This window comes from Amblyomma mixtum, chromosome 7 (assembly GCF_055824585.1).
Source record: "Amblyomma mixtum isolate Tamu chromosome 7, ASM5582458v1, whole genome shotgun sequence".
NCBI classification, from domain to species: Eukaryota; Metazoa; Arthropoda; class Arachnida; order Ixodida; family Ixodidae; genus Amblyomma; species Amblyomma mixtum.
In genome coordinates this window covers 41,291,410-41,307,200 of record NC_143018.1, presented here as the reverse complement: position 1 = coordinate 41,307,200, position 15,791 = coordinate 41,291,410, and the positions used below count along the sequence as shown (strand labels likewise).

Genomic DNA, 15,791 nt, shown 5'->3' with positions numbered 1-15,791 from the left:
CCGAGACTTTTTTGGCACCGTCCGACGAGTCAGGGCAGGGTGTGGATGACGACAGCGGTAATTTGAAATCATACCTTCCGTGACGTCACGCTGAACTTCTCTGCACTTCTCCGTTGCATTGAGGAGAAGCGCAAAATTCAGTCGCCGATTACGTCCCTATTTTACAAACTAGTTCAAAAACACTTTGCATGCTTTACCTACAGCCTATAAAGATTTGAATCCTTGAATATCGCGAAATTCTCAAAAAAGTGGTGCAGTTCCCCTTTAAAGGATTTCTCTGTAGCAAAGAATTCCTCTCATTTTGCTGATAATGAAGACAGTTTTTTTTTTCTCACACATATTATCGGTTGAAGCATTCCTGAGCAGCGCATCAAGTCTGTCATTGGTTGGAACTTCAGTATGAATGAGGAGAACTTCAAAATCTGCCTTTGTAAATCAATAGGAAGAAAGCTTTTCTTTAAAGACCAATGTGTGATATTTGAAAACGAACAACGCAGAGCGAAGGGACATAGACAGGAGACAAGAGCTGACTTTCAACAGTCTTGTCTTCTGTCTATGTCCCTTCTTTCAGCTTTGTTAAGGTCCAAATCGAAACATGCTACTTTCCTAAGCTGCGATTCTAACAGTGTATGAAATCAGGTCCCGTACCTACGCAACTACGTATACTATAATAGCTGAGCACAATGAAAAATTAAGACGTTTGGCTTGCTTTGGTTTATGGGGTTTAACGTTCCAAAGCGACTCAGGTTATGAGAGACGCCGTAGTGGAGGGCTCCGGAAATTTCGACCACCTGGGGTTCTTTAACGTGCACTGACATCACACAGTACATGGGCCTCTAGAATTTCTCCTCCAAAGAAATTCTAGCCGCCGCGGCTGGGATCGAACCTGCGTCTTTTGGGTCAGCAGCCGAGCACCATAACCACTGAGCCACCGCGGCGGCGAAAATTAAGTCATGCTAAATGAATGCGAATAAAATTGTGTGCCGGGAACGTTTCAATAAGCGCTATTATTTGCACATAAGGAAACAGCAAAGAACTTCAAATAACGCAGTTTCTTTAACTCGGTGTTTCTCCTTTCGCGGCGTTAGAAAAAAAATTGTCCTATAAATACTTCTCAACCTCGCCTCCTTAGAGATATTTAAAGTTCTAGGATTTCTAACTGACAGCCATCAACAAGATTTTAATTATTTCAACGCAGCACCCTTTACGCCAGAAAAAGCTGGTTCAAAATGGGCGGCGACACACAACATTCGTTTTGGCAGGAAAAATTTCCCTGTGGTCAAATGTCGGAAGTTCGGCAGAAGAGCTACAGATCTATAGCAAATATTTAGTGCTCTTTTTAACACATTCTATTTCCTGTAGTGAAATCTTCAAGGCATACTTTATTGCCACCGTGAACGATGTGGAGCGAACGAGTCAAACTGCACAAAGAGAACGAGACGAAAGGCACGCATAAGCGCAGACAAGGCGCAGACTTCCAACTGATTTTATTTATGAAAACAGAAGGCCTATAAGGCCTATGAGCGCTACAATAAATACACTAGCGCCGAAAGGGCTCAAAGTAATGACAGCAGCGCTACAAAGGACACAGGTGTATCAGAGCCGATGTGGATGTGGAAATGTCACCGCTACGTTATTTTAAGACAACCCCTTTTTTAGTATTTCCACAAGCGTTCTATGCGCCCTCACTTATAGTAGTTAGATGTACTAGTTACCCAGACAAAATACCCATTCCTACGTGTGCGTGCATAACATCTCCAAACATTAGATGAGTAAAATAGTGATTTATGTAATGAAGATTACGAGAGAAGACAGCACAAATTTACGGACGCCAGAAGTTCTTGGGAGTGGCTCTAACATGAATAATTCAGGGAAGGTCAAGGCGCAAACAGATAACGAGCAAAATGATAAACAGAAGGAGTGCACGTTGATGTTATCCAATAAAAAAAGCAATATGTGATATCAGCTAATGTGCGTGAAAAGGTTCCGGGTTAACGACACAATCGGGTTCACAAACAATAAGCCAAGCCGGAAAAATAGGCAGGTGGTTAGCTCTTCTAAACCTAGTTAGGCAGAGAGGAAGCTGCATTACACTTGGCTACGCTTGGTTAGACGCTTGAAACTTCTCTGCACACTGTCAGCAGCGCTCTCATCCATGGCGAAACTGCTTGCGAGAGCGGTGTTGCCTCCTTAAGCGAACGCTGAGCCACGTGCATAATCGCATGACCATATCTGGCGAAGCGGTGGTCGGTGCACCTCGGTCGGAGCACTGGCGCGGCGGCTGCAGCTACGGCAAGTCACGTGGTCTGACGTCACAGCCACACGCCGGCGCTCCTCCTGCTAAAGGTAAAACTGCAACACCCGATGACCTTGGCAAAACATGGCGTAGTGGAGCTCTCATTCCAAAAAAGTCGAAGAGCATCAAGCACCAAGGACCGCTTAATCCTTCTGGCTGTGAGCAGTGTGATCAATGATGTCGCTGGCGCTCATTCCTCGATTCCTGGTAAAGTAAAAACTGGAACTTTAGTTTTCCGTCTTTGTGGAACCCCTCATCCGTGAGTGTTCTGATTTCTGTTGAGAAGGCGCAAAGAGAATATGCGGACTCTCGCGAAGGCCCAGAACACGTCTTCGGCATGACATAACTCTTCGCACGGTCTTTATGTTGCGCTATGGCTTCGCACTGCGACGATAGCAATGGGGACGATCTAAGTAAGCCAACGCATATCAAGGTTAGCTGCAAGGTAGCACCGGCTGATGTCCAAACAGTTTCGACTATAAGGGTGAAATATGCGTCCCTCCGGTGCCAAACAGTTTTCTCGGCCCATTTCTTACACTGTGGTTTGCTCGTAGCGTTCAGTATTTCGTCAGCATTCCTCAGGGTCAACTGATACGTCTCAGCAACTGTTGCATCCGGGGATTCCGCTGGCAACAAAAGTCTATAGATCTCCACGTGGTCATACATAACAGGAAGGAAGCTTGAACTCGTGCCGAGCACGGCTCGGCAAGTGTGCGGCTCGACGCTCTGTCGTAGCTGTTCCAGTGTGCTTACTGAAGAGGAGGCTAACGTTTCCAGCTTACGAAGAATAAGTTTCTTCTCCTTAAGCCAAGGCATAGATGGTCCCCCGGGACCGACTTCAGGACCACGGCTTCTGTTTCTTTTTGCTGAAGTTCGCTCAGGCATCCGGGATGGAGGCGGATTCATATAGATTTTGGCTAGAGTTTGCGTCAGCTCACCGGGAATGTTACCAATGGACTCAGTAAGCAAATGTAACGCTTCCAGCAAATCCGCGGATTCCTGCTTGTGCTGTTCCATGAGTTGGTTCATTTGGCTCTTAAGAGCTGGCAGCTGTTCTTGAAGCGGGTCTCTCACCAGGGCCTTCAACTCCTCCAGGGCTTCTTTGTCGCCACCCATAGCAAGTACGCCATTGTGTTCAGTAGCTAGTGAGGGAGTGCCGCCGCTGCATCCAGAAACGTAGTGCGCCACAAGTTCGTTGTGCAAAACTGTGTCGCCGCACTGAGGGCACTCGGATGCATGAAAGGTGCACTCGGTGTCAAAGTGCCGCAGGAGGGATTCTACGGTGCCCACAAAGTCACAGCCATGGACTTCATTCCAGCAGTAAGCCTTGAAAAGAAAATAAAGAAATTCAATTATTCCTTCCATTTATCCCGAGAAATCATTTTGTCAGCTACGACACGCGAACATTAAAATGCGTGAAAGGACAAGGATTTAACACAATTAAACTTTAACCTTTTTATGTTCTGCCTGTAGCAACAATCAGGCAGTTAACAATACACGAGACATGGCAGTTGCGCGAAACACACACACACACGCACACACAAGACAGGTTTCGGGACGAACTTGCGCTCGTCCTATAACCTGTGTTGTGTGTGTGTGTGTTTCGCGCAACTACCATGTCTGAAGTATTGAACCAACTAGCCCGACAACACGTCCTACTTGACAATACGCGTTCTGGGGCAAGTTGGTGATGCATATTTTCAAGAAAAGTAATTCAGCGCTACTCTCTTTTTTTTTCAGACGAGCACGCCGGGAGATATCGCGAGACCAATGATTTCCGTCTGTGTGCCCGTCTGAAAGAAAGAGTAGCGTCCGAAAAAGAAGACTCGGTAAAGTTTCTCTCTCTCTCTCTCTCTTAATATTCTAGACTTCAGCCCATCTTACCTTCAGAGCCGCCGCTTTCCTAGCAGGGTACGAACTCCAGCTGCACTCCTCTTCGGCGAAAGCCTCCAAGTCCAGGGGACAAAAGCCGTCTCCATCTCGGGTGCTGGCTCTCACACAGGATTCGCAGAGATAGTGCGAGCAGGGGAGGAGCGCCGTCCGCTTTGGAATCATGTGGCAGAGGCCGCAAATGCGGGAATTGGGCACACCTTCGGCGAAGTGTATCGGTCTCCAGTTGACGCCAGCGACGTGGTCCCTCAACCTGTACAGCTCTCTTGACCCTCGATCCGGCATGGCGATCTCCTCAGTCGACACCTCGTTCACTGACACAAATCAGGGATTTTGCCTACCACCCCATCGAACGTATCGCCGCTCCGTTACCGCAGAAACGTCGATGTGTGCTACTATCGGAAGTTATCTCGCTATCGTATATTGGAAAAACACTGGCCGCCCTTTACCCCCACGATTACAAAAAACAGTGTGCTTCCTCGGATAAGGGATCGGGCTCTCTGATAACAGAAACAATGTAAACCCTCCTTTTCCGTAGTGATCGCTTTTCAGCGACAGCTTCATACGCACATTTCTTTCTTTTTCGCGCTCGTATTTTCTGTAAGCCTAATGTCCTCAAAGAGAAGCAATGTCCAAATAAGTAAAGGGAGCTGGCAAACTAGCCACATGACGACGTTTTGCGTCTTACGTCTCCGTGGGAGGTGTCGATTCGTGCCCTATAGCAACAGTCAAAAAGAACAGACGGTCTACGTTGCCACCTGTAGAGTAGGTTAAAGCATCAGTTCCTTTCCAGGAGCGGTGCAGGCCATTCTAAGGTGGGTAGTACCTTCTGCTAGCAGCACCACTTGAGCCAGTCTACGGAAGTCATATACGTTTTCGGATAGCGTTCCCTCGCGTTTTTTCCTTCGGCGTTAGTGGCGGTGCCTCTTGGGAGTGCGAAGCTTCGCTGCTCGCGTGAAAAAGCTGTGTTGTGTTTTAGGCTTGTGTAGGTTGCTTTCTCCCGAATCATCTAGCCCTTTTCACCGCCAGCAGCACTTTTTCTAGCGATAATGCTTAGGAGGAGGATGATCGTGCCAGACATTCAGTGACCGATGACATGACAATGACAGTGACTGATGTCGTTCGGCTTCTTGTGACGGTTGCAAACGTCGTCACGTAAGCTTTCAACGTGGCACTAGGCTAGCGGCCTTAAGACAGGGTGACCTTTGAAAAGCGAGCCGAAGTAGACGCAAGTGAACAGGTCAGTGTATGTTGTGTCACGTGACATTGCCACTGCCTAATTGCTAGCAGTTGTGGTTCATGTAAGCCAATACCTGTTAAAAACAGTGCAGCGTAAGTGTCAGAGAAGAATTGGCGATGGTCGAGTGGTGTTGGCATCATGCTAGCTCAGTATTGGCTCCATAACGTCGTGGGCTGGAATCTTGTAAATGGCCTCTGAATGTAAGCAAGATTCGGGATTCTAGCCTGGCTCCGACAGCTGGATTTTGGTACGGCTGTCGGAGCCTGTATTTTTTCTTTCAAATAAAATTCACGCATGTAGCAAAGAACTTTTTATTGGTGCGTTTTGGCGTTAGACCACACGACTATATCCTTTGTTTCTTGTATGATATTTCTTGCGCGCGTTTAGGGACAGCAAGGTGGTATTACACAGTCTGTTAACAAAGCCGTCAGCTGGCGGCTGCTCTGCATTAGCTTGAGAGAAAACACAACTTCACACAATTAACACAGCTCTAAAACTGCGGCACCAAAAGACAATACACCCACAGTGGAAACTAATTCGGTAACAGTTCAAGTCACTTGCCCCATGAATGCCCTAAGATGAAGCATCATTCGGCTAAAACAGGTTCTGGGCAAACAACAGGATGAGCATTATACGGTACAACATGTGCATTTTTCTGAGTTCGTGCCGTCTGCTGCATACGCATTATTTTATTACTCACAAGAGTTCCAAGTCGAACACAGGAAGCGCTGCCAGGATAGAAAATGGATTCGTTCAGACAACGTCCATATATTGTAGCGAAAGCTGCCGCGAGCCTCCGAGTGACCTTGAAACGACCTTGAGATAAGTCATGGCTAGTGTTGCTATGCACAAATACCTAACCATATGGGGCCCACTTCGTGGATCACCTTTGACCTTTAACTTTGACCTTGAACTTTGATGTTGAACTTTGACACATGTTTAATCGTGCTTATGTAGGCTTCGCTGCGTGAAACTAGGTTTGGCAGAGTTTAACCGCTGCCTATCTTTTTTCCTCCCGCTATCGCGTTGCTGTGTCGGCAGCCGCGATCAGCATGAGATGAGCCCCTTGCGTGCTCGTGCGACTGTTATCCATATCAGCGGAAAAAGCACTGCTGCTGGTGTGTGAGAGTTGTTGGATTGCCGCCGTCGAAGTAAACGGTAAAACTAGGTACGCCAACACCTTAATTCTTAAAAAGTGGCGACGAGGATTGGATAAGCAAGTCGAGATCGAAAACCTAGGAGAGCTGTCGGAGTTCTGCCCGGAGACCGACAACATCTACGCCTGCGTGGAAAGGTTCAATTTGCTACAGCAAATGAAATAGGCGGCAGTGAGAAGTCGCCAGTCTTTCTAAATGTCCTAGGAGAGCAGACATAACGGACGCTGCGTAGTCTGCTGTCGCCGAAGAACCCTACCGAAGTGAAGCACGAAGATGCTGCGAAAGCACTAAGGCAACGCTATGCTCCGGAACGGTGAGTGGTCACTGAGAGATGCCACTTCTGTCGACAGATTCAGGAGACAAGTGAAAGCGTAGGACAGTTCACCATCAAACTCAAGAGGTTGGCTGAGACATGTTGTTTTGAAAGCTTCCTGCAATAAGCTCTGCGGGGCCGGTTCATTGCAGTACTACGAACGGTTTCCAATCGGTGCCGCATTCTTGAGCTACCAGACGATGAGGTCACCTGAAAAAAGTCTGCAAAGTCACCTCTTCCATGGAAGTGGCGCAGGACGTCAATGGCATGCTGAACAATAACACCGATGCTAGATTCGCGGACCTGTTCTGGCAACGTCGATACGTCAAGCCGACGACGGATTGGGCCGCCAATACACAGCAGTCCAGCGAAGAATGTACACCTCCGAGGAGGGTACCATCTATGAACTGTGTACAAAGGATTCTTCGAGCTTGCAAAAAATGCGATGGGCAGCGTAGACCTATGTCTCTTGTTTAGAAGCGCTTGTTTCAAGTGCCAGAACATCTAAACGAAAGTATATAGGACGAAGTGAATGCACGCCGCCAAAAAGCAAATAACAGAACAGGATTTACAAACTATTTGCAGAACGACCAAAGCAGGCGCAGGAAGCCCGCCTCCAATGCGATGAAAGTGATGCTAAATGGCAAAGAAATACTCATATAATTGGACACAGGGGCCGCAGTTAGGTTTGTGTCTGAAAAAGACTACAGTGAGAACTTTCCCAACTTGACTTACAGCAACGAGAATGTTCAGCTGGAATGTACAACGGAGCTTTCATTTCTGTAAAGGGGTGGCGCATGTCGATTTGAGCCATTGAAATCAAAGCTACCGCTTTGCTGCTAGTCATTGTCAAGCACGACAAAGGTGCGCGCATGCCGACGCTTCTTGGACGGCATTGGCGCGTTAAGTTTAAGTTTGGTTTAGTTTATTAGGGTTTAACCTCCCAAAGCGACTCAGGGTATGAGGGACGCCGTAGTGGAGGGCTCCGCAAATTTCGACCACCTGGGGGTTCTTTAACGTGCTCTGACATCGCAATGTTCGCGGGCCTGTACAATTTCGCCTCCATCGAAATTCGGCCGCTGCTGCCGGGATCGAACCCGCGTCTTTAGAGTCAGCAGCCGAGCGCCGTAACCACTGAGCAACCGCGACGGGTTAAGATTAAGGTCAATCTGCATAACGTGGTGGCAAATTGCATGAAGTGGCGCTAAACGTTCAATTGAAGTTAAGGTGCCAGAAAGGGCTGTAGGCGCTGTAAAAAGGTTGAAACAGCAGTACGCTGTGCATGGTTTTCACGCCCGGGCATGGTGCCATCAAAGGATTCAAGGGGAGCATCCGTACGAAAGAAAACGCCAAACCCGTTTTCTGTAATGTGAGAGCGGTACCGTACGCCTTGAGAGAACAAGTGGAAAAAGAATATAGATGCGTAATGGTGTCAATGTTTTAGTTACTTTCTTTGAAAGCATAGGCGAGAAATGCATACAGCGTTATGTGCCGAGAAAATAGAAAGACAAATGTCATTGTACCATGTATTACAAGGGAACTGCTTCTATTGACTCGCCGGGTCAACAGGCTGCGACAGTCGAAGCGTTCCGGCGACCCTTTGAATACGGCCCAGTTTCATAAAGCGAAGGAACTTCGATTGACGACTAACTCTGCGAAAGACTTCTATTTTCGTGTCACATTGCAGAACTTAATAAAAAATAACCCTAGGAAATTTCGGAAATCAACGTATCTCGCTCCGCAGCTTCTAACAGTGTAATCATCAATGATGTTGCTACTAATGACGCATTCGTATTAGCGAACGCATTTAATAATTACTTCCAATCTGTATACAGAACCGATAACTGCGAAATTCCTCCTTTCGCTGCAACCCCTCGAACCCCAATCAGCCACCTCTGTTAGGCAGGCAGGGAATCCTAAGTTTCATCTTGAATTTCGAAACTAATAAAATGTCCTGGCTCTGATGACATTAACAACTTATTCCTTGTACGCTATGCAGAATGGACTGGCAGGTACCTTACTATCATATTGAAGAAATAATTATAAAGCGCCACTGTTCCGACGTCATGGAAGCTCGTGAAAATCGTTCCTTTGCATAAATCGGGCAATGCACAATTATTAACAAATTATAGACCAATCTCGCTAACATCCCATTCTTGTAAGCTTCTCGAGAACACCATTTTCAAGCATATCCTAGCGTTTTTGAAGCTAACGATATACTGAGTGATTTTCAGAACGGTTTTCGCCGCAGTTTCGGCACAATTTTGCATTCAATTGAATTAACTCGTGATGCCACTTATTCTCTTGATCTCGGTAACCATATTTACGCTGTATTCGTTGACCTATCAAAGAGATTTGGTACAGTTCCTCATCCTAAACTCATACAAAAACTCAATGCCATGCTAAACAATCCGACCATTGTCAACTGGATTGCCAGTTTTCTTTCTTTTCGATCGCAGTATATGTGTTTCAACTCGGCCACTTCTACAGTGGTTGTGCTGTCAGGTGTCCCGCAAGGGTCTGTTTTAGGACCACTTCTTTTGCTGTGGTAAATTACTGACCTGCCTTCTAACATGTCTAATAAATATCGCTTATATGCAGACGATTGCGTGCTGTACCATACTATCACCTCTACTTATGATCACTACATTTTATATGATTCTTCTGCCAGATTCTGTCAGTGGAGTGACAAAAATAAACTCTAGTAAAACGGTCTTCATGACATTTAGTAAATGAAGCCGCCGTGGTAGCTCAGTGGTCACGGTGCTAGGCTGCTGACCCGAAAGACGCGGGCTCAATCCCGGTCGCGGCGGTCGCATTTCGACGGAGGCGAAATGCTAGATGCCCGTGTACTGTGCGATGTCAGTGCGCGTTAAAGAACCCTAGGGGGTCGAAATTTCCGGAGTTCTCCTATACGGCGCCCCTACTAGCCTGAGTCGCTTTAGGACGTTGAACCTCATAAACCAAACAAAACAGCGCCGCCCTTTGTTTTATCTAGCTTCGCTACGACAGATAATTTTAGCTCACGTCATTATCTCTAATCCCACTTTGAACACGCCGGTACTGCGAGTGCCTCAAGCATATCTAAATTATCATTAACTCCTCGAGCCTCTTTGCTATGAGCGCCGATGTTAATTTTTCTACTCCATTATCAAGTAGGCGCCGTCATAGTTTAAATACTTCACTTTAAGCCCGCACTGTAATACAATCTCTTCCCACGTACCATCGACAGCTGAAACTCCCTGCCCGGCGCAATTCGTTCACTTGCACTTCCGCAATTTTTGCCCATTGAATGTCATTATAATACCTATGGTTTGTTCATTTTATAATGTATCTTGTAGGTACATTATTGATGTATGCATGCATGAATCGACATATACACGCAAATTCTTACCATATATACTATATCCTCACTCCTGCAATAACCCCTGTGGGACTGCAGTGTGTAAAAAAATTTAAAACGAGCAAAGAGGAAATAAGACAATGTAATCGCATTTCAATTCATGTGCATATGAAAAGTGCTTTATTGGGGCTAATCATATGCAGCAAATCACCAAAGGAGAAGCATCATTAAGTTTAGGAAATTTGCAGCTGCTTCTCCGCTTTCAATTACTGACATTTCAATTAGCATTTGTGCAGCCAAAACACAATGCATGAATATTGTTGGTTATATCATCACTTTTGCGCCTTTGTTCATGACGCAAAAGATCTTAACTAGTAAAGCCCCAACTTAGCGGTGAGCTAGAAAGTCGAGCTACCTAAACCTACGAGTGCATGGAGCAAAAGCGTGATCCACAATGGAGAGGGCCATGCTTGCGACACTCGCGTTCCTCCGTCGATTCATCACGCAAGAACAGCTGGAAGATCAGTTCCCCGTCATGGAGAAATCCCGCATCCCTCAGTGCCTCAAGTTCGGTTGAGAATTCCAGATGCACATCACTTGAGGGAGGCGAAGTAACATCTGTCTTCACCATGTCCCGATCCTTCCTGCGGTCTTGGTGCAGCACTGTCACGTCACATCGAGGCGACAGCGGGAGAGATGACGTCAGGAGCCCGGAGCCCGTCAAGGTTAGCTTCAAGTAACCCACCGATGGACGAAATGTGTAGAAGTGAAGCTGGACATACGTGTTTCTCCGATACCACACTGTGACCTCCGCCCATTTCTTAAAGGCAAATTTCTTCCAATTGTTCAGAATTTCTCCAGTTTTTTTCAGGCTCACATGGTAAAGGACCGGCTGGATAAGTTTTCTGAAGATAGTGATCCAGCGTTCCTCAGACTGTGAAACGTAGCAACCGGAAAATGTGAGAATTCATTAGTAAGTAAGAGGCGTCTTCTGCGTGTCTCTGCAGTAACAATCTCTCGTATCTGTTCGAGTGCGTTTTGCGAATGCTCAGCCAATGTTTCCAGCTCAGCCAATGTTTCCACGGGATAGATACTCTCCTGTTTCCGTTTCCAGGAACGCCTCCACTGTTTTCTTCCTCAGAATTTCGGGGAGTTTGGCGGACTTGCGCAAGCGTCAAAGACACGTTGACTCCTATTTCCGTCACCTTGCGCTTTATGTTATCGCCAGACTGAGCAACCAAGCGTATGCTTTCCTGCAAACGAGCACTATCGTACATAAATTGCTCCTGAAGTTGCTTCACTTCCCTCTGAAGAGCGGCCAACTGGTCGTTGTACGGATCTATCATGATGTCTTTTAATTCCTCTATACCTGCTCTGACATCATAAAGAGAACGTATATTATCTTGGTTTGAACTCGATACTTGAGTACTGCCTCTACATCCAACAGCGTAGTGGTTCGCAATGCCTTCTTTACCACACCGCGGACATTCAACTGTATGAAATTGGCATTCTGTCTCGTAGTGCCCCGGGATGGCTTCCATTGTACCCACAAACTCGCAGCCATTCGCTTCATTCCATCAATGAGCCTTGAAAAGGAAGGGAAAAATAGTTTAATCGCAAATTCTATTCACGTTAAAAAATTCACGTTAAAAAAGTATATATATATATATATATATATATATATATATATATATATATATATATATATATCCGCAGGAACTGAAAGTGAAAAAAATTTACACAAGGTAAACAACTGTCTTTTCAACTTCACACCTTTCAACCACGGAGGTAGCGGAACTGATTCATCGCATGGCATAGCGGGTCATGCCCTATGCATATGCGGCGACCTGTTATATGCCTACGTCCGACTGCGAGGTAAAGAGTTACGGCGTAAAGCTTGTTTGCTTTTCAACCAGTGCCTTCGCATTTTAATGTGTACGGCCACCGTGTGAGGGCGCCACTCAACTTCACAGTTTGCGCTTTCCTAAAGGGGTACGACGAGCTCCAACTGCACTCGTCTTGGGCGAAGGCCTCCCAGTCCAGGGGACAGATCTCATCACCTTCTTGGGAAATGACTCTGTGTCAAGACTCTCAGACGAAGGGCGAGCAAGGAAGCTAGGCAGTTTTTCTCAGAATAACGCGGCACAGCGCACATAGACGCGACTTCGAAACATCCTCAGCGAGCTGCGTTGGTCGCCAATTGACGCCAACGATGTGGTCCCGCCATAGGTGCAGAACCTTTCTTCCCCGATCGGACACGGCGTTGTTCTCTGCCACGACTCTTGCAATGAAGAAATGATAGCTCTCACTTGCCGCCTGATCAAGCGCACGCAGACATGTTGTCAGTTAGCCATAGAAACGTGAAGAAATCATTCTTGGGTATGCTAGTGTTAGAGCGACGTTTTCTCTGCTGCCAATAGCCGAAACAATGTCCATTCCTTTGTCCGCATTGACGATAATTCTCTGTACAGTCTAAGACATCCCTGTTATCTGTTGACCATAGATAAGAGGTAATTCCCCATAGACATAGGTTACGTTATGACGGGGTAACAAAAACGAACCAGTTATTGCCTATTCTTCGCTATTCACTCGTCCTTTCCTGCGTTTTACATGCTGCTTTTATGAGCATGCACAGACAAGGCATGAAGGGTGGTGGCGGTGGTGAAAACTTTTTATTCTGTGCAAGGACAGTTTGCAGGCAATAATGGCCTTTACATAGGTGGAGTCCTTAATCCAGGACCCCGCTGGACGAGGCCGCTACTCGCGCTCGTTGAACTAGAGCCCTTTCAGACTCCAGCCTCGAGCAGTTGAGCAGAGCTGCCTCCCATGCCTCTCGGGAAGGATTCTCCTGACAGGCCCAAACCATGTGGAAGTTATTGGACACTTCCCCACACTGAGGGCAGCGCCCATCATTTTTGGGTCAAAATGTTTCGCTATTGATGGACACAACAAAGTGTTGGTCTGCAGGCGCCTCAAAGTTCGCTCATCGGCTTACTCAGGCCCTTAGAGGGGACCGGGAAAAGCCGATGCCGTTCGCAATAGTCGTCCAGAATTTCCCTAAAGCGCCGAAGCGGTAATCTTTGAGCCAGAGAAGCAGGAAGAGGTGACCGATTGGTATGCGCTCGGAAGGCCGCAGCCTCGTTACCTCTAAGGTCGTTGCAGCGGGTAAAACGAGAACTGCTAGCGGTACTGCCGATATGATTCTCCCCTGCCGCCTTATCGAACAATTGGCCGTTAGGCGACCACCTAACCGCTGTCAATTTCTGTAGTGATGGGAACAATGCAAGCTCTATAGGGCCACCTTTCCCTCCTCGTCTAGAGATAAGAGAAACAAACGTATTTAGCACGGTGCTGGCCACTGACCTTGTTAACAACCCTCAGTCAGCACGAGTCACGCCTCGACAGTGTCAAAAACGGAAGCAGCGCAACAAATGCTAGATTCCTGTTCTTTCGCCCTTTCGTTCATAAATGTTGCAACTTTCATGAGAGAAAAATGGAGGTGATGGGCGAGTTGGTTTTCCTTTATGACAGTGAAAGCGCTCAAAAAGACAAGGACGACAGAAGAAGAGAGACATACAGAGCGCCTTGTATGTCTCTCTTTTTCTGTCGTCTGTATGTCTCTCTTTTTCTGTCGTCCTTGTCTTTTTGAGCGCTTTCACTGCAAGAATTTTGTGAGAGCGCAAAAGACCTTCGATCGGCAAAACAATGACTGATGGCTGTATACTGCGGAAGGAAAAAGCGGCCGTGGAGTGAATTCAGAACGCCATGTCTCGCTAACCGTCCTCAGAGATCTATTGTCCCTTCCAGCTTCAACAGTGGCGCCTAAGGTGTGTACAGGTTTGTGGACTTTACTGTATTGCACGGGGTATCTGACTCTCATAGCCTGCAACTCGTTGCTTCTGCGCTTCTGTCAGCCAGCCCGCTATATAGCATGACACGGCGGTTTATTTTGTCTATTCGTACTGCAGTATAATAGTGTAATTAGCTGCAGGTAATTAATATGCTTGAATGTTTTGACTACAAGCGATGTCTTGCCCTTGCGCTAATCTGCTAGTTCAGAGAAACAAATGTCAGGAATAAGAAAGGGACAGAGCAGTAATTTAAAACAAAAATTCTTGCTGAAATGGAGACGGTTGCTTGCAGTCGCGTCGGCAGGTCCATTGCAAGCATACAAAGGGTCGAATGCTCTAATGAGACAAAGAAAAGCAGCCCTTACACCATTGCCACCAATATAATACGCCCGGTCATGCGCTCCGGCACAGCCGCTCAACGCTCTCATCTACACCACCTTGAATGTCGCCCGCGTGGGGCGCTCGCATCCAAAATTGTTTTCGCCGGGCGCCTATGGGCGAGTGGTGGTTCGCTAGCATTCTGAACGCTTTGCACGGAGGCGTGACGCAGGATAACTGTAAAATGCTATACGGCAGTCTACAGTAGTGCATTTCTGTAGCATACATTGAGAAGCCATTAAAAAAATGAGCGGTGGTTTAACGCGGTTAAACCAAGTTTGTCGAGCGATAGCTCGGCTTTGCTTGGTTTGTCAAAGGACGAGACCATTACTCCGCAGAGATTTCGCTCTTAGACCGAAAGCACTCGCATGTGCATCGCTCGTTGCCATAGCGTGCCCAGCACGATGGCGACCTCCAAATTTGGTCCAGGCCGTTGCTAACATTTTGTCCGGGTCACTCCTGAAATTTGACCTTGGTTGATTTGGACATTGGGCAAAAATCGATGTCCAGCCCTAATTGAGACTGTCCGAAACGATGGCAACTTAAAATTTGGCCCAGGTCATTCCCAAAATTTGCTGCCCCCCCCCCCCCCCCCCCCTAGAAATGTGATCTTGGCCGATTTGGACCAAAACCGATGTCCAACCGTAAATGACTGTGCCCTACATGACGGCGACGTGACATGATGCTATTGATTATAAGACAAATGGAGAAGTTATGATGGACACTGCGTCATGCAGGTAAAAAAAAAAATTATCCTTGCACTGTACTACAATTGCTCACAACTGGAACACCTTTCGGAGCAACACTTTCATGTTAAACACATCCTGAATTAAAATTTTTGAATATTTGGAGAAGAAAGTTTATTAGGAGCAGTTCCAAAAACTTTCAGCAATGCTGAGGCATTGAACACTTCTGTACATCACGCTTTCATAAGACTTCGAAGGCGTTCTCTAGCGCTTCTTGAGATGTTACTTCAGAATTATTTTGACAAAATAAGTTCAACATACCTCTTCCGAAAGTAGTGGCCGACCAGCAGCTCTACATATGGTTGCCGATATGATACCCTGTCCTGAGGTCCTTTACTACTAAATATACTAGGCCATATACATTACATGCCTGTAGTCGCTTTTAACTGGGCTGGTGCAGAAGGATGGCTCGAGTCCTATAAACCTAAAACTTTTGACACCAAAGCACATGCAGCCCCTAGATGTCAACAAATTATGTGGTAAGTCGCTCCCACGTTAAGCAAGTCCTTCTGCTCCTGTTCTTGTTTCATAGTTGAAGATTAAAGGAGGTCACTTTCTCTGTATAATAACTTTGGGA

The 15,791-nt window shown here is 46.7% G+C and overlaps 1 protein-coding gene across 1 annotated transcript; it reads right to left on the bottom strand.

The window, feature by feature from the left end:
• Positions 1-2,117: 2,117 nt before the first annotated feature.
• On the bottom strand, positions 2,118-4,523 carry LOC149335797 (uncharacterized). Its single transcript, XM_089554556.1, has 2 exons — positions 4,181-4,523; positions 2,118-3,622 (listed from the first exon to the last, which is right to left on the bottom strand). The coding sequence occupies exons 1-2, from the start codon at positions 4,469-4,471 to the stop codon at positions 2,468-2,470; spliced, it is 1,446 nt and encodes a 481-aa protein (XP_089410682.1). The 5' UTR covers positions 4,472-4,523; the 3' UTR covers positions 2,118-2,467.
• Between the last annotated feature and the right edge of the window lie 11,268 nt (positions 4,524-15,791).